This window comes from Mustelus asterias, chromosome 18 (genome assembly GCF_964213995.1).
Source record: "Mustelus asterias chromosome 18, sMusAst1.hap1.1, whole genome shotgun sequence".
In the NCBI taxonomy this organism is placed as follows: Eukaryota; Metazoa; Chordata; class Chondrichthyes; order Carcharhiniformes; family Triakidae; genus Mustelus; species Mustelus asterias.
Window position 1 is genome coordinate 23467075 of NC_135818.1, and position 22776 is coordinate 23489850.

General features: G+C 44.0%; 1 protein-coding gene across 1 annotated transcript in view; it reads right to left on the bottom strand.

The window, feature by feature from the left end:
* Nucleotides 1–4886: 4886 nt before the first annotated feature.
* The window catches only part of LOC144507007 (EEF1A lysine methyltransferase 3-like), a 57294-nt gene continuing 39404 nt past the window's right edge, over nt 4887–22776 (bottom strand). Inside the window, exon 3 of the mRNA XM_078233528.1 lies at nt 4887–7625. Within this exon, the coding sequence (XP_078089654.1) occupies nt 7240–7625 (386 nt within the window). The 3' untranslated portion in view covers nt 4887–7239. The remainder of the gene's footprint in view (nt 7626–22776) is intronic.

Below are 22776 nucleotides of genomic sequence, written 5' to 3' on the forward strand. Positions count from 1 at the left end.
TCTAAGTGTACACATCAGCCCTCAACTGGTGACAGCCTTGCCAATCAGTCACAGCCAATGGATTTCCTGCAATGCTTCTTTACTCATCCTCACATATTTATCTCTGGAGCTAAACTGAGCTGTTCTTTGACCACACACTCCCAACCCACTCCCTCCCTAACCCACCATTTCTCATCTACTTGCTACCCCTAAGCAATATCATTTTGACACGGCGTCAAGTTTCACCTGTATACTAATGTCACCCAACATCACTGAATTCTAATTCACTACACCATTCTCCTTCCCTCCACTACCTTTGCATTGTCAGTAGGCTTCTCCTAAATCTGTCACAATTGAAACACAATTTCTTCTATCCTCGGCCTGGGAAGTTGGAAGATAATGTCCTTTGCCCTTTTACAAACTCTGTTCCTACACCACCAATTCTGTACTCCTCGATGAGACTGAATTGAATTTCTGACCTCACATTCTCTCTATTGTAAGGGCTATCTAATCTGAGCCGAGCAAAAGATGGATAGAAATTTGGAGTTAAGAGAATTTAATTGAGCGGGGGAAAGAAAGACTTGAGAAATTTATACAGAAAAGTCAATAAAAGAAAAAGTTGCTGGGAAAAAACGGAATCACAGTGGAGATAGAAACAGGGTTAGCCTTTTGAGACCAATCTGACCCTTCTTTAGAACTGAAAGATGCAGAAATGTGATGGATTTTATGCTGTTGAAGAGTGGAGATGGGTCCAGTAGATCAAAAGTGGTGAAGGATAGGTTGGGAATTGAGACATATTAAATGACCAAAATGTCATGGAACAGAAATGTGAGCATGAGAGCAAGGTGGTGAATTAGAATGGCAAGCAACAAGGAGGACTAGGCCATGACTGAGGACTGACAGAATTATTCTCCAAAGGGAACTGCGGGCTTGAGGTGGACTGAAAAGATTGAGTATGTGGACTTTAACAAAGAGGTTGTGCTGGAATCTTTGAATGGCATCAAGATAGATAAGTCACCGGGTCCGGATGGGATGTACCCCAGGTTACAGTGGGAGGCGAGGGAAGAGATTGCAGAGCCTCTGGCGATGATCTTTGCCTCGTCGATGGAGACAGGAGAGGTGCCGGAGGATTGGAGGATTGCGGATGTGGTTCCTATTTTCAAGAAGGGGAATAGGGATAGCCCAGGAAATTACTGACCGGTGAGTCTAACCTCAGTGGTTGGTAAGCTGATGGAGAAGATCCTGAGGGACAAGATTAATGAGCATTTAGAGAGGTTTAGTATGCTCAAGAATACTCAGCATGGCTTTGTCAAACACAGATTGTGCCTTACGAGCCTGATGGAGTTCTTCGAAAATGTGACTAAACACATTGACGAAGGGAAAGCGCTAGATGTGGTTTATATGGATTTTAGCAAGGCGTTCGATAAGGTCCCCCATGCAAGGCTACTAGAAAAAGTGAGAGGGCATGGGATCCAAGGGGTTGCTGCCCTGTGGATCCAGAACTGGCTTGCCCAAAGGAGGCAGAGAGTGGGTATAGATGGGCCTTTTTCTAAATGGAGGTCAGTCACCAGTGGTGTGCCCCAGGGATCTGTCCTGGGACCCTTGTTGTTTGCCATTTTCATAAATGACCTGGATGAGGAAGTGGAGGGATGGTTTGGTAAGTTTGCCGATGACACGAAGGTTGGTGGGTTTGTGGATAGTCTGGAGGGATGTCAGAAGTTACAGAGGGACATAGATAGGATGCAAGACTGGGCAGAGAAGTGGCAGATGGACTTCAACCCAGATAAATGCGTAGTGGTCCATTTTGGCAGGTCAAATGGGATGAAGGAGTACAATATAAAGGGAAAGGCTCTTAGTACTGTCGAGGATCAGAAGGACCTTGGGGTCCGGTCCATAGGACTCTAAAATCGGCCCCGCAGGTGGAGGAGGTGGTTAAGAAGGCATATGGTGTGCTGGCGTTATCAATCGAGGGATTGAGTTTAGGAGTCCGGGGATAATGATGCAGCTATATAAGACCCTCGTCAGACCCCACTTGGAGTACTGTGCTCAGTTCTGGTCGCCTCATTACAGGAAGGATGTGGAAAAGATTGAAAGGGTGCAGAGGAGATTTACAAGGATGTTGCCTGGATTGAGTGGCATGCCTTATGAGGATAGGCTGAGGGAGCTCGGTCTTTTCTCCTTGGAGAGGCGTAGGATGAGAGGAGACCTAATAGAAGTATATAAGATGTTGAGAGGCATAGATCGGGTGGACTCTCAGAGGCATTTTCCCAGGATCAAAATGGCTGCTATGAGAGGACACAGGTTTAAGATGCTGGGGGGTAGGTACAGGGGAAATATTAGGGGGAAGTTTTTCACACAGAGGGTGGTGGGCGAGTGGAATCGGCTGCCGTCAGTGGTGGTGGAGGCGAACTCAATAGGGTCTTTTAAGAGACTCCTGGATGAGTACATGGGACTTAATAGGATGGAGGGTTATAGGTAGGCCTAAAAGGTAGGGATATGTTTGGCACAACTTGTGGGGCCAAAGGGCCTGTTTTGTGCTGTAGTTTTTCTATGTTTCTATGTTTCTAAAGCTGTCACCCTGTCACTTTTGGTCTCCCCAGTGCAGCGGATCCTGCATTGTGAGCAGGAATATAGAATATTAAACTGAAAGTGATACAAGCAAAACCATGGTTCATCTGGAAGGAATGATTGAGGCCTCGGACAGTGCGGAGAGAGAAAATAGGTGTTCCATCTTTTGCGATTGAATGGGAAAGTGCTGTGGGAAGGGTGAGCAGTTAATGATGATAGAAGCAGTCCAGCAGGATGTCACAGAGGGAAAGCTGATATGGGAGGCGAAGGGAAAATAGCTTTGTTCTGTGATCGTGTTGAAGTTGGCGGAAATGGTGGAGAATGATCTTTAAAATGACAGGCTGCTGTGGTGGACAGTGAGGACAAGGACAACCCTATTGTGGTTCTGGGAGGGAGGAAATGCCTGAGGGCAGAAGTGCAGGAAATGGAACCCACCTCTGCTCAGTCGATAAGCATGGCCCTAACCTGACATTTTAGTTCACCAACGAGCTCTCATGCTCACATTTATGTCCTCGGCCTGCTGCAATGTTTCATTGAAGCCCAAGGTAAGCATGAGGAACGGCACCTTATCTTCTGATTGGGCACTTTGCAGCTTTCTGCATTGAAAATTGAGTTAAACAGCTTCAGACCACGAACTTTGTCCTCCATTTTGATTAATTTTATTCTGCCAATTGTCAGTCTGTATCTTGTTTTCATGTCTTTGCTTTCAGACCAAAATGCACTGTGTTCTGCCATTAATACTTGCTTTGGACCAATGTTATGTTTTTTTACAACAATCATTACGATGCCCTTGCCTTTTGATCCATGACCTTTGTTATTTAATCTCTCCTGCTCTCTAACCTATCCTTGAGCTTCCTCTTTGTTCTACCTGCACCACCCCTTTCTTCCATGGAATAAAATCCATCATGTTTCCACCTCTCTCTTGTTCTGAGGAAGAGTCATAATGGACTGGAAATGTCAGCTCCCTTTCTCTTTCCACAGATGCTGCTAGTTTTGATGAGTTTTTCAAGCACCGAATGCTTTTTTAAAAATTTCCAGCATCCAAGGTACTTTGCTTTTACCACAAAAAGTTAAAGTGTTTATCAAGTCATTATAATTTAAAGTAATGCAAATGAGACATGTGTTTTATTTGGAAAGCAAGGTAATCATTGTGGGAAAAAACATTGCGGGAAAGATAGTAATGAAAATATGTTCGGTGTTTCTTAATTTAAAGCAAAACCATCATGAAAGCTGAACTTACAGGTGCATTTGTTGTTGAAAACAGCTGGTGTTCAGTTAGAGAAAATATGAGACATATCAGCGCTACTGGTCGGGTGCTGCCTTAAATTTCTTAATCTTCCAAGTGAGTAAGACCTTACAAAACATATTTAGAGCTTCAACTTACAAGGAACTGTAAGTTGGGCAATATGGTGGCAGAGTGGTTAGCACTGCTGCCTCACGGCACCAGGTACCTGGTTCAATTCCTGGATTGGGTCACTGTCTGTGTGGAGTTTGCACATTCTCCCCATGTCTGTGTGGGTTTCTTCCAGTTTCCTCCCACAGTCCAAAGATGTGCAGATTAGGTGCATTGGCCATGCTAAATTCTCCTTCAGTGTACCCGAGCAGGCACCGGAGTGTGGCAACTAGGGGATTTTCACAGTAACTTCATTGCTGTGTGCATGTAAGCCTACTTGTGACTAATAAATAAACTTTACTTTAGGAATTATAATACTTCATTATTCCTCGGACAGAAGGTACAACATAATCTTCTTCTCACAATGCTTGTACCTCTGTCTGATATTGTCTCTGACCCTGATACATGAATGGCAATGACTGTTGAAAGAAAAACAATCCCACCTCTTTGATTAGAAAGAGACCGAAGAGTGGATGATATTTAAATGGTGAAGCTTAGGAATAACTGTGTTGACAGGGCTGCTGCACTACCCCAAACTTGCTAACACTTGAGTTCTAGGAAAATGGTGACAATATATTTCATTTAATATGAATGAAAGGAGGAGCTATATGTCTTAAATCAGAAAGGATACCTGGACATCAGGTGTGTGAAAGGTTGTCATGTGCCTGTTGTGACTGATGTCTTTGGCTGTTGTTTGTTTAAAAAGCCCTATCACACCAAGAATAACGCACTGATAAAAATGCTGTGGAGAACACAATTCTGAGAATATTGAGCTATTTTACCTTACTCATGTATTATTCTGCAATTATGTTTTCAATAAATTGGTGTATGGTGATATTTAGTTTCATATCTTATACAGTATGGCATTCACTTCATTTTTACAGTGATTATTTCAATCATCTCAGTAAATACTATATGCAAAAATGCCACAGATTTAATTTCAGGATGAAAGTTGGCAAACTTGTTTTATTTTTGTTCTCATTATTGTTACATCGTGGTTATAATTGAAGGTGTCTGGTATAGACAAAGAAAACAAAAGTAAATCAGCAATTATGCATTTTGCATCACAAATTCCATTCAAATACTGAAACAAGTTCAAGTTTTGCCACCGTTGTATTGATTGCAGTACAAATGAATACAAATTTTAATACGCAATGATTATACATAATGCCAGAAATGCTCCGATCTTTCCAATTGTCGAGGTACACTTAAGTTATACCGTGTTGTGGACAAAAGATTTGGCATCTTTTGAGATTTGGGTGGCAATTTTGCTCATTGTAATTTAAATAAATAGCGCCAATAGTTGGCAAATGTATCTACTGCAGTTAGCGATACTTGCCTGAACAAAGTAGAGGAAGAAAAACACAAAGATATCTTTGACCATCACTTACACTAGATTACTTAAAACATACAGATGTTTCCCCTTTAAGACGCTCATGCTCAAAATTCTGCATTTCTAGAAAGTTTAATTTTTAAGTTTATTAATTAGTGTCACAATTAGGCTTACGTTAACACTGCAATGAAGTTACAATGAAAATCCCCTTGTCGCTGCACTCCAGCGCCTGTTCGGATACACTGAGGGAGAATTTAGCGTGGCCAATGCAGCCAGCCAGCACGTCTTTCCGACTTTCGGAAAGGAAATAAATTGTGTTTCTTTAAACTTTTACATTAGTGACTTTTCAATTGCCCTTATGTATATTCAAATTGCCATAATTTCAAGCGAGTATAAAAAGCACGTTATAACTTGTGGGTTATAATGTAATGGACTCAATTGTCAACTATTTTAGCACAAGAGATAGGAGAGTTGTTGAGGATATCTGAGGTGTTAGCAGCTGTAACATCAGCATTTGAGAATCAAATTTCGCGATGAAAGAAATAGGATAGTTAGATTTAGAATGAGAGCAAAGAGCGAAGGTAAGATCGCCGGTGGCTGGAGCAGGGGTGGGGCCTTCTGTTAGGTTCCGCTGAAGGATGCGAACAGGTTTGTTTACTATATAAAATTCCCCCATGCGCAGTTTACCGAGAGCGTTAACCTCATTATTATAAACGACTTAAATCATCTATTAAATAATATAAAGCCTGTATTCCATACCGATCATCACTGGAATAGTGCAGAATGATTGAAACCCTTGGATCGTATTTTCTTGGTTGCTGCGAGTTGGAAGCGTTGACGTGTATTGGTTTTCACTAGAAGAGAGCTGTATGTTAAATATTATAGTAAGAAGTTTAACAACACCAGGTTAAAGTCCAACAGGTTTATTTGGTAGCAAAAGCCACACAGGCTTTCGGAGCTCTAAGCCCCTTCTTCAGGTGAGTGGGAATTCTGTTCACAAACAGAGCTTATAAAGACACAGACTCAATTTACATGAATAATGGTTGGAATGCGAATACTTACAACTAATCAAGTCTTTAAGAAACGAAACAATGTGAGTGGAGAGAGCATCAAGACAGGCTAAAAAGATGTGTATTGTCTCCAGACAAGACAGCCAGTGAAACTCTGCAGGTCCACGCAACTGTGGGAGTTAATACACATCTTTTTAGCCTGTCTTGATGCTCTCTCCACTCACATTGTTTCGTTTCTTAAAGACTTGATTAGTTGTAAGTATTCGCATTCCAACCATTATTCATGTAAATTGAGTCTGTGTCTTTATAAGCTCTGTTTGTGAACAGAATTCCCACTCACCTGAAGAAGGGGCTTAGAGCTCCGAAAGCTTGTGTGGCTTTTGCTACCAAATAAACCTGTTGGACTTTAACCTGGTGTTGTTAAACTTCTTACTGTGTTTACCCCAGTCCAACGCCGGCATCTCCACATCATGTTAAATATTATGCATTGTGGATAACAACCATTCGGCAGAGCAGGGGAAGGAGCTTGAAAAGGGATGGAAAATGAGATAAGTGTATTCAAAACGACATCCGGAAAGGTTAGCAAACCGTATTAACCTCCAAAATGATGTAAAATGAAAAATTGCTGGTTCTCTCCCATCGCTGCATCAGAAACTAGCATTGCTGAAAAACGAGTTTTTGTGGAAGCTTTTGGTCTTGCACTTATCAGGACAATTCGCAAGAAAATACCAATTTATCCTACACGAGAGGAATTACTGATTGGTTGTCAAATGGACTCTGATTGGTAGAGGCGCCCATGAATAATGCACCAGTTGATACAGCATCCATGTTCTTTTCCCTGACATTGGCATTCTTGCGAATTGTCCAGATGAGTGCAAGACCAAAAGCTTCCATGAATAATGTTTCTTTTTCAGCAATACTCAAGTTCTGTGCTGCCAACCGCCAGGAATTGGTACTTAGCTGGCGGATTTCTTGCTCATTTTGTAAATAGAAATCACCCCGTCGGTATAAACTTGGTCGCTGTCGAATTTCTTTGGTACAACCTCATTGTGGAAATCCCGGGCCCCCATTCTGGCGAGCATATTAGTACAGAAGAAAATAGTGGTGTTTTTGTTGGAGCAATGCAGAAGTGTCTCTACAATATTTGAAAATTGCGATGGGCTGTAAACAATATCGGATCCCAGAATGAAATCAAAGTCGGATGGATATTCATGGTGATCAGTGCCCCAATAAAGGGCACGCACTTTTGAACGGTGCTTGGAGCTGACTGGAATGTTAGCAGCAACGTTGTATTCTATCTGCCTCAGAGTTTCTGATACGTCCGTAATGGTGACATGTCCACCTGGGCAAAAAGAATGAAGTAACTTCAGTTACCTAATGATTCTACCAAGCACGAGTTGCAACATGCATCGGTGGTCACCGGAAGTAAAAGAATAATTGTAACTTGGTCATTCGAATCACAGTGCATGGGCAGGAAGAACAAGTGCACATGCAGTGAAACGGTTCCGGTAACCCACACCCGCCTGCTCTACATGCAGTGGCTGCAATGTAGATTGAGTTCAAGTAAACTCGAAAGCATATTCAATTTAAAAGAAGTTCGGAGGAAGCTGCAGTCTTTCTGCGTTCTTTTATGCAGGGGTGGTAGGGAATGTCTTCGTTATTTTACCATCAGTATTCCCCAGTGCCTGATTATATGAATAAAGTATCTATGGACACTTGAGACAACATTATCATCTTAAAGTTAGAAAAGTATGCCATTGACGACCGACCAAAACTGATTGATCGGTAAGTTGTCATTCGATGTCAGAAATTGGGTACTGCTGTGTGCACCTTCCCGTCGAATATCGCGCAATGTCACCTTCCGTAATAAGGAAAACAGGGTTCTGCTTTTTAAGCACCTTTGATACTTTAACCTTAAATAATAAAATCGTCCTTTATGAAGCCAAGATAATGCAATGACGGTAAATGAGTCAAAATTATTGTAAGATTTCAAGAAGAAATTAGATACAGCTCTAGGTGCTAAAAGGATCAAGCAATATGGGGGGGAAGGCGGGATCAGGATATTTAATTTGATGATCAGACATGATCATAAAGAATGGCGGCGCAGGCTAGATGGACCAAATGGCCATCTCCTGCTTCCATTTTCTATGTTTCTATATTTCTATCTGCACTCGCATTCCCATTAACATTGTTTGCTTAAAATAGCTTCTTAAAAAAACAATTATATTGGCCCAGATTTCGTGGGCAGAGGCGAGGCGACTGTTTTCACCGCTGAAGTGGAAACAAGTTGCCACTAAGGTCCTATACTTTCTGCGATCTGAATTTCCCTTTTCTGGACATCAGTTTGACCTAGAACCAAGCCATAGGTTCAGAGGTCATCAAGAAGGGTAAGTATTCAAACACATTGAAGCATTTTTGTACACAGCAGACCAGGGTGTTTTCTTTTATTAGCTCATAGGATACCAGCTGCTCGCTCCTAAAATTACCATCAAGAATGTTTTGGTGACCCACCTTACTGAACCGCTGCAGTCCACGTGTTGTCACTATGTGTCGCTGGTGGGGGCAGTGAATGGCTAACCTGGTGAATAGGTGCCAATAAACAAATCTGCTTTATCCTGGACTGCATGTTTTTGGAGCTACACTCATCCAGGCAAATGGAGAGCATTCGATAACATTGCCGATTTCAGACTTGCAGAAAGACAAACTTCGGATGAGTCAGGAGATGGGTTACTCTTGTGGACACGGTATTTATATGGATGATCCAATTAGGTTTATGGCCGATGTTGACCCAAAGGGCATTGGTGGGCGACTGAATACCTGTAACTGACTGATTCTTTCCATTTCAGTGATAACTTTCCAGAGCACGATTGATAATTGAGACAGGCATATTGGATTAAGGTAGAAACTAATACATCAGTAAAAAATATAATATATTGGCCGAGATCTTCCATTCAGTGGCAATGTCGGGTGCATTGCCAGTGCCCATGAATTTTTTACCAACCCAATGCTATTAGGGTTGAGGTCAGTTTTTAAAGGTCCAAGTCTTTTAATGAAGGAATGTGGGTTACTGAATGGGCGAGCGAAGAGGTGAGCGGATTAATGGGTGAGATGCGTTACTCCATGAGGTAGGCAGTGGGTGAAGTAGGTAGGTGGGTAACTGGGTGAGAGTTGGCGGAGGTGTGTAGGTGATTAAAGTAGGTAGTTGGATAGCTGGGTGGAGTGGAGAGGTGGTGAGGTAGCTAAGTGGGTGACGGATGAGGTGCCTAGGCTGGGTGTCAGGTTAGATTTAGTTGGGTGCTCAGGTTGGGCTAGGAGTAGCCAGATGGTTGGAGGTTAATTGGGATGGGGATAGTCAAGTCTGTTCGAAGTTTAATCATGTCGTGGGTGATCACTGGGGGTAGTCGGATGTTCGGGGTAGTCGTGATGGTGGATAGCAGGGTCAGGTCATGTGGTAGCCATGTCGGGTCTGGAATGTAGTTGTGTGGTAGCAGTGTCAGCATATGTGATAGGGCGCATGGGGGAGAGGGGTGGGGGGAATGGAGTTGTACTGTTAGGCAGCTCTTTGACTAATATTAACATGCATAATGGGTGACAGTGGCATGGTGGCACAATGGTTAGCACTGCTGCCTGACAGCATCAGGGACCCAGGTTCAATTCCCAGCTTGGATCACTATCTGTATGGAGTCTCCGTGCTCTCCCCATGTCTGTTTGGGTTTCCTCCAGGTGTTCCGCTTTCCTCCCACAGTCCAAAGATGTACTGGCTAGGTGAACTGGCCATGATAAATTGCCCCTTAGTGTCAGGGAGATTAGCAGGGTAAATATGTGGGGTTATGGTGATAGGGATGGGTGGGACTGTGGTCGGTGCAGACCCAATGGGTCAAATGGCCTCCTTCTCCACTGTAGGGATTCTATGATCCTATGCTATAACAATTCCGGGGTGAGTATCCAGGTAAGTAACACATATGTAATCAAGTCTCCACCCTGAGCTGAGGTCGGAGATATTCATGGAGGGTCCCAGGCAGCAGGGAGTCAGTCCATCAGATGTTTAAAGTTCCTGGGCAATTCTCACATATGTCTGAACACCCTGACTTCTGCAAGGTCCCGACTCCAAACTGTGGATAATAGTCCCATTACATTCCGGAGACAGGAAGATTTGGGCCAATATCTTAAAAACATATGAACATTTATCATAATGAAGACATTGACATTCCATAAGCATATTTTTGCAGCTACAGTCAGGTTGTTTATCAGTATTTATGAACCTATTGTCCTATTAAAAACTCAATTGCAACTCATTCAGCAAGCTAGTTGTGACATTTTCAAGGCTTTTTACAGTAAAGTTGTAAAAGGGCTCATGTTCACTAATTTGCTTGACAGCAGCGAGTGGGGGGGGGGGGGCGTGAGGGAGTGGCAAGGAGTGAGTTGGTAGGTAGACATGTTTGTATGTGGGTGGATTGGTAGGCGGGTAAGGTGGCAGGTGAATGAGCTTGTGGTTGAATAGGATGGTAGTTGGGTGAGCTGGCAAATTGGTGAGTTCTGAGTATTTAGGGTGATATGTGGGTGAGGTGGTCAGCGAAACTTACTCATAGAGAATACTACAACCTTAATTACTCCCCTCACCTCTAGGTAGTCGGGTCAGATTGTGAGTTGTAGTCAGGTCCGCGGCGAGTCAGCTCTGGTCAGGATGGTTGGGATGCGGCTTGGTCAGGAGGCGAGTCGGTTCAGGTTAAAGGTTTAGTCAGGTCGAATTTGGTCAGGGATAGACAGTTGAGTCAGGAGGAAACCCACGCAGACACGGGGAGAACGTGCAAACTCCACACAGATAGTCACCCGAGACTGAAATTGAACCTGGGTCCCTGGCGCTGTGAGGCAGCAGTGCTAGACTGTCTTAGCTGAACACTGTGCCACCGTGCCGCCCCGAAACAAGTCTACTGATTGCGTATGACTTGTAGAAGGAGTTTTGTAGTAGGGATTGTAACCAGATATACAAGAAAAAGTAATGTCAACATCATCAATGGCTACAAGTTGTCAGTATAAGTGCAAGCTCTAATGATGACATTCGTGAACACAGGCCCAAATCTTCCGGTTTCCAGATTGTAAGACCTCTGTCCCAAGATGCCGAAGATACATCAGGATCTTGCGGAAGACATGACATACCGACTTACATTGGAATTCTTGGGAAGTTTCCAATTCCAGTGGGCAATTCTCCTTCTGCCCAAGACCCTTTACGAATGTCTCTGATCTTGTGGGTCGGAGACTTCAGACAAATTCACGGGACGTAGATTGATAGTAACTCCACGTCTGATCGACCCCCTCATCACGCCGAATCCCACCTACTATTCATGTATCCACCGAACAACAAACTATCTCCTAACCAGTGCCGATTTTCCAATTACTCGACAAGCAGACTGCATCCTCGAAAAGACCCGGCTGCCACAGCCCCTACTAGACCACCCGATCATACCCCCACACCTCCGACCAAACTACACCCAATTCCGACCCGACCTGACCCACCATCTCAATAAATTCCCAGGTCACCCACCTCCCTATCAACCAGCTCCTCATTCAGTCACAAACTTACCCACCGCCTACCCAACGCATCCACGCATCCGTCCTCTTATCTATTCACTGGTGAGTTGTAATTCATTAAAAGGCTCCACTCTTCAATACTTACCAAAATATGACAGCAAGTGCTGTACAAATTGGGACGTGGCTTTTGCGATGTATCTCTTCGCAAATCTTTGCATCGATTTCTGAAGGGAGAGATATTTTTCTCCATACTGAATTGGATGTTTTGGCCTTTTTAAACGTAACGAGGGAGGTGCGCAGTTTTCTGTCTGATCAACGATGGATTGAAGAGACACTAGTCGGAAGATTTGGGTCTATGAAGCGCAACTTCAGGGGTTAACACTATAAATAGCAATATAGTGATAAGCATTATAAATCACAATCAAAGGAGTAGCATTATGGATAACTACAGACATAACCACATAACTAAGAATGTTAATTATCGGCGTGACAGTGAGCAATAGTTTAAAAGGCTTACGCATTTTGAGTAACCAGTTCGGATAATAAACAATAACTATAGGTGGATAGCACAGTGAATATTATTTATCGGGTGTTTGCAGTATGAATAGTTGTTACACGAGTACAGGAGTATAATAGTATGAATATTAATTGTAGCCCACCACATGTTGAATGTTAACCATTGTGGTCGACATCATGTTGTTATATTTGTGACGTTGTCAGGAAGCAGAGATAGTTTTAGAATCCCTGCAGTGCAGAAGGAGGCCATTTGACCCATCGAGCCTGCGTGGACAACAATCCCATCCATTTCTATCCCCGTAATCCCACGTATTAAATTTGCTAGTCCCCCTGACACTAAGGGACAATTTAGCATGGCCAATCAACCCAACCTGCACATCTTTGGATTGTGGGAGGAAACCGGGAAATCCACTCAGATACAGGGAGAATGTGCAAACTCCACACTGACAGTGACCGGAAGCCACAATTGAACCCAGATCCCTGGCGCTGTGAAACAGCAGTGCTAACCACTGTGCAACCATGCCACTACATTAGTATTGTGGGATATTTGAAATAAGGTATAGATTAAAGTGCGTTTAATTTAGTTTTTCTATATGGGAAAGGATACTCTAGTTAGGTTCATGTTAGACCAAGGCGTTTGCATGTATAGGGATTTTTGCTTTCAGTTCCAAATCTGATTCTATTATGCTGAGAGAGAATTATGATGGGAAAAGTCAATGTGAGCTTGGGGAAAGAATGAGATGTTGCTTAGCAATCAGTGGCCACTTTAGGAGAGTAAGAAGTCTCACAACACCAGGTTAAAGTCCAACAGGTTTATTTGGTAGCAAATAGGTGTTGTGAGACTTCTTACTGTGCTTACCCCAGTCCAACGCCGGCATCTCCACATCACTTTAGGAGAGACAGACTGTCTTAGCTGAATTCATAGCAGATGGAGCTTGGACGCAAGAGAGAGAGAACAGTCTGTCAGTTCTGTCAGAAGCAAAAGCAGGACAAGGGAGTTACAAAAAGGCAGACATCCCAAAAAGCACACCAGAAACTAAAGAACAGCTAGTTCTGGAAATGAGGATGAAAAGAGATGTTCCAGGAATTTTGATGTCAAATGAACAGACAGCAACTGGAATGGAAACAAAGTACTGTTCATTGAAGTCACAGACAGAGCTGAGAAGAAGTTAACTCATAAGAAGCCAAAGATATCTAAAGCACTCCTAAGATAAGTGATATTTTACTACAGCTAATGAGGTGATCGTTGAAGCAATTATGGAGCAGTTAGTGGCTGAGTCTCTCAGAGTTTGTGTGAAAGCTTAGGTCCTCACAGAACTGTTCTCAGCAGCCATCACTCTCTTCTTTTGGTTGGATCCAACATTTTTTTACGTCAGGACTCAGGCGGTAAAGAAAGCAGCCTGAGTGATAATTGAAAAATATTACACTTGCCATGGCAATGACTTCTACACCAACAAGGGAGTCTGTGAGGAGATTGCCATCATCTCCAGCAAGAAACTTTGCAAAATAATTGCAGGATATGTGACACACTATAGAAGCGTACTCATTGTGGGCCTGTCAAAGGAATCTCCAACAAATGTCAGGATGAAGAGCAGGAGAGGCGGTAAAACCATGGCCCAGAGGTTTCCACTCTGGATCAGGAGATGATTGAGGTGAACCCAGATACCATGGAAATGCTAAAACTGCTCGACTTTGGCAGCTTGTCCAATCTGGTCCCCTGCTCCGGATGGAATGCATCCCAGGGTACTAAAAGAAATGACAGAAGTAATAGCAAATGCATTAGTTGTAATTTATCAAAATTCACTGGACTCTGGGGAGGTGCCAGCTGATTGGAAAACAGCTAATGTAACGCCACTGTTTAAAAAAGGAGATAGACAAAAGGCAGGTAACTACAGGCCAGTTAGCTTAACATCCGTAGTTGGGAAAATGCTGGAATCTATCATTAAGGAAGAAATAGCAGGACACCTGGAAAAGAATGGTTCAATCAAGCAGATGCAGCATGGATTCATGAAGGGAAAGTCATGTTTGACTAATTTACTGGAATTCTTTGAAGATATAACGAGTGCGGTTGACAGAGGGGAACTGGTGGATGCGGTGTATTTAGATTTCCAGAAGACATTCGATAAGGTGCCTCACAAAAGGTTGCTGCATAAGATAAAGGTACACAGAGTTGAGGGTAAAGTGTTAGCGTGGATTGAGGATTGGCTATCTAACAGAAAACAGAGAGTCGGAATAAATGGGTGCTTTTCCGGTTGGCAATCAGTGACTAGTGGTGTGCCGCAGGGATCAGTGCTGGGGCCTCAACTATTTACCATATACATAGACGATCTGGAGGAGGGGACCGAATGTAGGGTAACAAAGTTTGCGGATAACACAAAGATGAGTGGGAAAGCAAATTGCGTGGAGGACACAGAGTCTGCAGAGAGATTTGGATAGGCTAAGTGAGTGGGCAAGGATCTGGCAGATGGGAGTATAACATTGGTAAGTGTGAGGTTAGCCACTTTGGAAGGAATAATAGTAAAATGGACTATTATTGAAACGGTGAAAAATTACAACATGCTACTGTGCAGAGGGACCTGGGGGTCCTTGTGCATGAATCACAAAAACTCAGTTTGCAGGTGCAGCAGGTAATCAAGAAGGCAAATGGAATGTTGGCCATTCCATGGCGGCAGGGTAGCACAGTGGTTAGCACTGCTGCTTCACAGCTCCAGGGACCTGGGTTCGATTCCCGGCTCTGGTCACTGTCTGTGTGGAGTTTGCACATTCTCCTCGTGTCTGCGTGGGTTTCCTCCGGGTGCTCCGGTTTCCTCCAACAGTCCAAAGATGTGCGGGTTAGGTTGATTGGCCATGCTAAAATTGCCCCTTAGTGTCCTGAGATGTGTAGGTTAGAGGAATTAGTGGGTAAATATGTAGGGATATGGGGGTAGGGCCTGGGTGGGATTGTGATCGGTGCAGACTCGATGGGCTGAATGGCCTCTTTCTGTACTGTAGGGTTTCTATGATTTCTTCTATGATTTCTATCGCGAGAGGGATGGAGTATAAAAGCAGGGAGGTCATGCTGCAACTGTACAGGGTTCTGGTGAGGCCGCACCTGGAGTACTGTGTACAATTTTGGTCCCCTTATTTAAGAAAGAATATATTAGCTTTGGAGCGGGTACAGAGAAGGTTCACCTGGTTGATTCTGGAGATGAGGGGGTTAGCTTATGAGGAGAGATTGAGTAGACTGGGCCTGTATTCATTGGAGTTTAGAAGGTTAAGGGGAGATCTTATAGAGACATATAAGATAATGAAGGGGCTCGACAGGGTAGAGGCAGCGAGGTTATTTCCACTTACAATGGAAACAAGAACTAGGGGGCATATCCTCAAAATACAGGGGAATCAATTTAGAGCAGAGTTGAGGAGGAACTTCTTCTCCCAGAGGGTAGTGAATCTTTCGAATTCTCTGCCCAATGAAGCAGTAGAGGCTACCTCGTTAAATGTGTTTAAGTCACAGATAGATAGATTTTTAACCATTAAGGGAATTAAGAGTTATGGGGAGCAGGCGGGTAAGTGGAACTGAACCCACTATCAGATCAGCCATGATCTTATTGAATGGCGGAGCAGGCTTGAGGGGCTAGATGGCCTACTCCTGCTCCTATTTCTTATGCTCTTATGTTCTTAATCTGCAAGGCACACAGCGTTCAGTAGTAATGGTAATCAGGACTCTGAGAATCTAAAATTATTTGCGGTACCATTACTATTAAAAAGGTAAAAAAAAAAGACAAAGGGCGCAATCTTACGACATCTTCCCGGTAACATTGGCAAGGGGCAAAAGATGTGAAACGAGCTCGGTATCTCACCTCCCCTAATCGTACCACCACTTTTGCTTGAAGCCAATTTAAATATTAAAATCATTATTTAAATTGTCGCTATTGTCCAGGCTCACTTACCTTAACGATTTTGCCGGTCGAGCTCCTCACCGATGAGATTCATAGGTGGTCTCCAGCAGTGGAGACCTGACGTGATGGCTTTGCCAGGGCCATTGAAGCCCCCGTGTGGTTGGGGGCAAGGCTGGGCAGTACACCCTGGGCACCCTGGCAGTGCCCACCAGCCACAATGGCATTGCCCACTGACCACCATAACTGTGCCAGGGGCAGTATTAAGCGTTTGGGGGCAGAGTGGAGACAGAGCATGTGGGGGTAGAGGTATGACAGGGGGGAAGGAATGGGTGGTAGTCGGGTGGAGGGAAGGAAGGAATTCTGAAAGGGTGGCAATTGCTGTGGGAGGGAGGGAAGGAACTCTGCTGGTGTAGTGATCAGGGAGGGAAGCAGGAAAGGAACTCTGCAGACAGGAGTGACTGGAGTGGGAGGGAGGGAGAGAAGGGAATCTGCCGGGTTATGATCAGGGAAGGAACTCTGGAGATGGGGGCAATTGGGGTGGAAGGGAGGGAAGGAACTCTGCTGGGGTGGTGATTGAGGAGGGAGAGAGGGAAGGAAGGAACTCTGCTAGGGTGGCAAATGGGGTCGGAGGGGACAAAAGGAATTCTACCGGGTGGGCGGCATGGTGGCATAGTGGTTAGCTTTCCCACAACTCCAGGGATGTGGGTTCGATTCCCAGCTTGGATCACTGTCTGTGCGGAGTTTGTACATTCTCCCCACATCTGCCTGGGTTTCCTCCGGGTTCTCCACTTTCCTCCCACAGTCCAAAGATGTGTGGGTTAGGTGCATTGGCTGCTAAATTACCCCTTTGTGTCCCGGGATGCGTAGGTTAGCGGGATTAGCAGGGTAAATATGTGGGGTTACGGGGATAGGGCCTGGGTGGGATTGTTTTCAGTGCAGATTCAATGGGCCAAATGGCTTTCCTCTGCACTGTAGGGTTTCTATGATTCTATGATGAGTGGTGATCAGGGAGGGAGGGAAGGAAGGAACTCTGCAAATGGGGGTGATCAGGGTGGGAGGGAGAAAGGGAACTCTGTAGGGGTGGCAACCTAGGTGGGATGGAGGGAGGGAACTCTGCAGGAGTGGCAATCAAGGAGGAAGGGAACTCTGCACTTGGGGTTAATTAGGGTGGGAGGGAGGAAACTGTGCATGGATAGTGATTGAGGTTGTGGGAGGGAGTGAACTCTGCAGGGGTGGCAATCAAGGTGGGGAGGCAAAGGAACTCTGCAGGGGAGGCAATCAAGGTAGAAAGGAACTCTGCACATGGAGGTGATTGGGGTGGAAGGGAGGGAACTCTGCAGGGGTGGCAATCAAGATGAGGGAGTGAGGAAACTCTGCAGGGATGATGATCGGGGAGGAGGGAAGGAACAAGGTGATTAGCAGCAGAAAGGGGGAACTATGCAGACGGGGCAACTGGCAGAAGATCTAATGCCCATGGGATGGGTGGGGGAGGGTCTGATGTCTGTGGGCCAAGTCGGTAAACTGGTACTGGAGGTGATCAACATAGAGTGGAGGTTCCATGTCTGCGAGGCTGGTAGGGGGAGGTGGCAGGAGACCTCTGGGTGATCAGGGCACCTAACCAATTATGCTCCAAGAGCTCTGGAGCCAGCTTCACTGGGGAGCTCTGGTTCCACCACACCACCCCACTCCCCAACTTGCTGAAGAGAATTGCCTCCTGGTACTTTTTTTGCACTAAGTGCCATAAGATGGTGACTCGCAGCTCTCCCAAAAAAAAAGTGTGATTCTCTCTCATTTTCTCACTTCATCAGCATTTCGAAATATTTTCGTAAGATCACTCCCAAGCAATACTGAAGTGAGAGTTGGAAAACCTGGAGGAGGATCCGTGCTGAAATAGCTGAGAGCCTTGTTTGAAAGAACAGTTCAAAAACCTGGAGGTGGATTCTTGCTAAAACAGCTGAGGGAAAACATCGGGTGAAAGGAGATTTTAAAACGTATGTTTTTCAGAGTGGAATGAGGAAAATCCATGCAACAGTGAGAGTGGTTAAAAATCAGAAGTCACAATCTTGCTGGTGAGATTCCCAACTTCTGGCTTCCACCAGATATTGAGCCCCCACCACCAATCACATGGAGAGGGAACACTGGCTTAAGATCTCACCATTTTGTGTGCTATGATTGGAACATATAAGATTCTAAGAGTATTAAACAGGGTAAATGTTGTGAGAATGTTTCCACTCATTGGAGAGTGTAGGACCAGAGGGCATAGTCAGATAATAAGGGGGTGCTCATTTATGATGGATTTGAGGAAGTTTTTCTTAGAGTCATATAGGCATAGAGTCATAGAGGTTTGCAGCATGGAAACAGGCCCTTCAGCCCAAATTGTCCATGCTGCCCTTTTTTTTAAACCCCTAAGCTAATCCCAATTGCTCGCATTTGACCCATATCCCTCTATACCCATCTTGCCCATGTAACAGTCTAAATGCTTTTTAAAAGACAAAATTGTACCTGCTTCTACTACTATCTCTGGCAGCTTGTTCCAGACACTCACCACCCTCTGTGTAAATAAATTGGCCCTCTGGACACTTTTGTATCTCTCCCCTCTCACTTTAAGCCTATGCCCTCTAGTTTTAGACTCCCCTGCCTTTGGGAAAAGATAACAGCTATCCAGCTGATCTCTGCCCCTCATTATTTTATAGACCTCTATAAGATCATACCTCAGCCTTCTAAGCTCCAGAGAGAAAAGTCCCAGTCTATCCAGCCTCTCCTTATAACTCAAACCATCAAGTCCTGGTAGCATCCTTGTAAATCGTTTCTGCACTCTTTCTAGTTTTATGATATCCTTTCTTTAATAGGGTGACCAGAACTGTACACCCAACTGTACTCCAAGTGTGGCCTTACCAATGTCTTGTACAACTTCAGCAAGACGTCCCAACTCCTGTGTTCAATGTTCTGACCAATGAAACCAAACATGCTGAATGCCTTTTTCACCACTCTGTCCACCTGTGACTCCACTTTCAAGGAGCAATGAACATGTACTCCTAGATCTCTTTGTTCTGTAACTCTACCAAAATGCATCACCTCGAATTTATCTAAATTAAACTCCATCTGCCATTTGTCAGCCCACTGGCCCAATTGATCAAGATTCCGTTGCAATCAGAGATAACTTTCTTCACTGTCCACTATGCCACCAATCTTGGTGTCATCTCCAAACTTACTAACCATGCCTCCTATATTCTCATCCAAATCATTAATATAAATGACAAATAACAATGGACCCAGCACTGATCCTTGAGGCACACCACTGCTCATAGGCCTCCAGTTTGAAAAACAATCCTCTACAACCACCCTCTGGCTTCTGTCATTTTGTATCCATTTAGGTACCTCACCCTGGATCCCATGAGATTTAACCTTATGCAACAACCTATCATGCGGTACCTTGTCAAAGACCTTGCTAAAGTCCTTGTAGACAACCTCAACTGCACTGCCCTCAACTACCTTCTTGGTTACCCCTTCTTCTTGGGGAAGAGCGGTGAGTCTTTGGAATTTTTTACCCCAGGAAGCAGTGGAGGCCGAGTCCTTGAACATTTTCAAAGCTGAAATTGATAAGTTTTTAATTAGTAGGAGAATTAAGGGCTGCACAGGTAAAGCAGGAAAGTGGACTTAGTGAATGTTAGATCAGCCATGATTTTATTAAATGGCAAAGCAAGTTCGAAGGGCTAAATGGCCTACTCATTCATATTTCTTATGGCCTTATGTTGCCATTGGGAAGAGGGGAGAGGAACTCATTTTTGAGATCGGATTACATGGGGAAGGGGAATTTGAGGAGAAATCCACAGAATATCTGTTGAGTTGATTCCGCCACTATGTCTCAAAATGAGGTGTTGTCTGATGACAATTAGCCTGTTGAGTCACAGGCTGTGTGTATTTCTGCATACCTTATAGCATCAGATCATAGAATCCCTACAGTAAAGAAGGAGGCCATTCAGACCATCTAATCTGCACCAACCACAATCTCACCCAGACTCTATTCCCGTAGCTCAACATATTTACCCTGCTAATCCCCTGACACTAGTGTCAATTTAGCATGGCCAATGCACCTAAACCACACATCTTTGGGCTATGGGAGGAAACTAGAGCACCCAGAGGAAACCCAGGCAGATACGGGGAGAATGTGCAAACTCCACCCAGACAATGACCTGAGGCTAGAATTGATCCTGGGTCCCTGGTGCTGTGAGGCAACAGTGCTAACCACTGTGCCACTATGCTGTTCCAACCACTGTGCCACCATGCCGCAATGCTTGTCTTTATGTACCTTGCAACAGGTAACAACTTTAATTTTAAAGCAATGGCAAATAAGTTAGAAATCAAGTTAAAAGTAGAGTGTTAAAAAGTCAGAAATAGTTCCAATGTTGGCTCATGGCTTGAACTTTGAGGAATGAAAAGGTGAACGAGATTAAATGCAGGATGACTTGGCTAAGATACAGCTGCAAATGAATCAACTGGAAATGGACACAAGAATGAAGAATATTTGAAACTGAATGTAATGGAGAAAAGTTGAAAGTGAATTCTAGATATAAAGAGAAATGTATAACTTGAATTCATTGAAAAGAGTAAAATAACGGGAAGTTCCTGATTGGAAAGAGGAGGGAAAGTCAGAAAATTTGAACTGTACAGAGAAAGTATTCAATTAAATGAACGGGGAAGGTGGTAACAAGTAGATTTGACAGTGGGTCAGATTTACATCCTGGTTTTAATTTGGCCATATCCACCTATTTCATAGGGCTCGAAATTGACAGCCTGCCCACCTTACTTCAATTCAATTTAATTGCTTAGTTTATTCATTCACAAGACATGAGTGTCATTGCTAAGACCAGCAATTATTGCCCATCCCAGCTCGGAAAGAGTCATAAATGGCGTAATCTTATTTGCTATTCACAGCATGCTCCTACTGCAGCGAGGTGGGAGATTTTGGCAACACACAATCTCAGAGCACAAATCTCCATTCACTGTGGCGGTATGGGAAAATCCCATCAATGTGAAGGGTGGTAAGATTCCGGCCTCAGACTCAAAATGCTAACTCTGTTTCCCTGTATATGTGTGGCTTTTGCTACCAAATAAACCTGTTGGACTTTAACCTGGTGTTGTTAAACTTCTTACTGTGTTTACCCCAGTCCAACGCCGGCATCTCCACACCCTGTATATGCAGCCAGACCTGCTGATTTTATCCAGCATTTTATGCTTTTATTTGTATTCTTAAACTGCTGCAGCCCCTGTGGTATAGGTACAGTCACCCACAGTGCTGTTAGGGAGGGTGCTCCAGGATTTTGACCCAGCAACAATGAAGAAATGGCAATTGTTTCCACATCAAGATGGTGAATGACTTGGGGGAGAAATTCCAGGTGGTGGCATTCCCATGTGTCTGCTGCCCTTGTCCTTCTCTTGTTGGAGATGTTAATTGCTTGGCACTCATGTAGCGCAAATTCTACTTGCCACTTGTCAAGCAAAGCCTGGATGCTGTCCAGATTATGTTTCATTTAGACATAGACTGCTTCACACATTAAGCTTGTTAATGTGACAATTACCTGGAATCATACGTGCTGGCAACTTTAACTGCATAGAAAGTATGAATCACACCTCGTGAGAGTCTCATTTCATTTTCACTGAAAGATTAAAAGCACAGGTTAAAAGTCACCAACTTGACATCAGCAGTTCAGAATGCTGTGAGTGCTACTTGCACATTTGACATTGGAAGCTGTTTCCAGGAGATACCTTTGCTGTTCTGAGGTGTCATTTAGCCTGCAGAACAATGCATTTTGACTGTATCTTAACATGTTTAGTTGTATGAACATAGGGATTATAGTCACTTTGGGAGATGCTTCCTCCTGTGAGGAGGAAAGAGGGAGGAAGAAGGATGCCCATGATACACGAGAGGCCTTGATAAGACGGGAATACCAGTAGGTCAGGCATTGCTGGCCACAGATGTATGTACTGCCTGTGTCTCAATGCGTTCACTGAGAAAGTTCTATGAGCACTTTCACCTTCTCGATTGCCAAGCCATTGTTGCACCGAGACCAAAATTCACTGCTGACAATTCATGAATCATTTCTCCATGTAATTTCCGATACTGGTTACAGATTCAGTAAACCTCTGCATGAGAGATGATAAATTGAAGCTTTATTAACCTATTGACAATGGCCAATCTGATGATCGTAAGAAGTCTCACAACACCAGGTTAAAGTCCAACAAGTTTATTTGGTAGCAAATACCATAAGCTTTCGGAGCACTGCTCCTTCGTCAGATGGAGTGGATATCTGCTCTCAAACAGTGCACAGACACAGAAATCAAGTTACAGAATACTAATTAGAATGCGTATCTCTACAGCCAGCCAGGTCTTAAAGGTACAGACAATGTGCGTGGAGGGAGCATTCAACACAGGTTAAAGAGATGTGTATTGTCTCCAGACAGAACAGCTAGTTGCAATTGACTACCATCTCCACATCAATCTGATGATGGCACATACAAAATGCAGCCATGTGACCAGAATAGTGTCTGATGTGACTCTTTTTCCTGTGC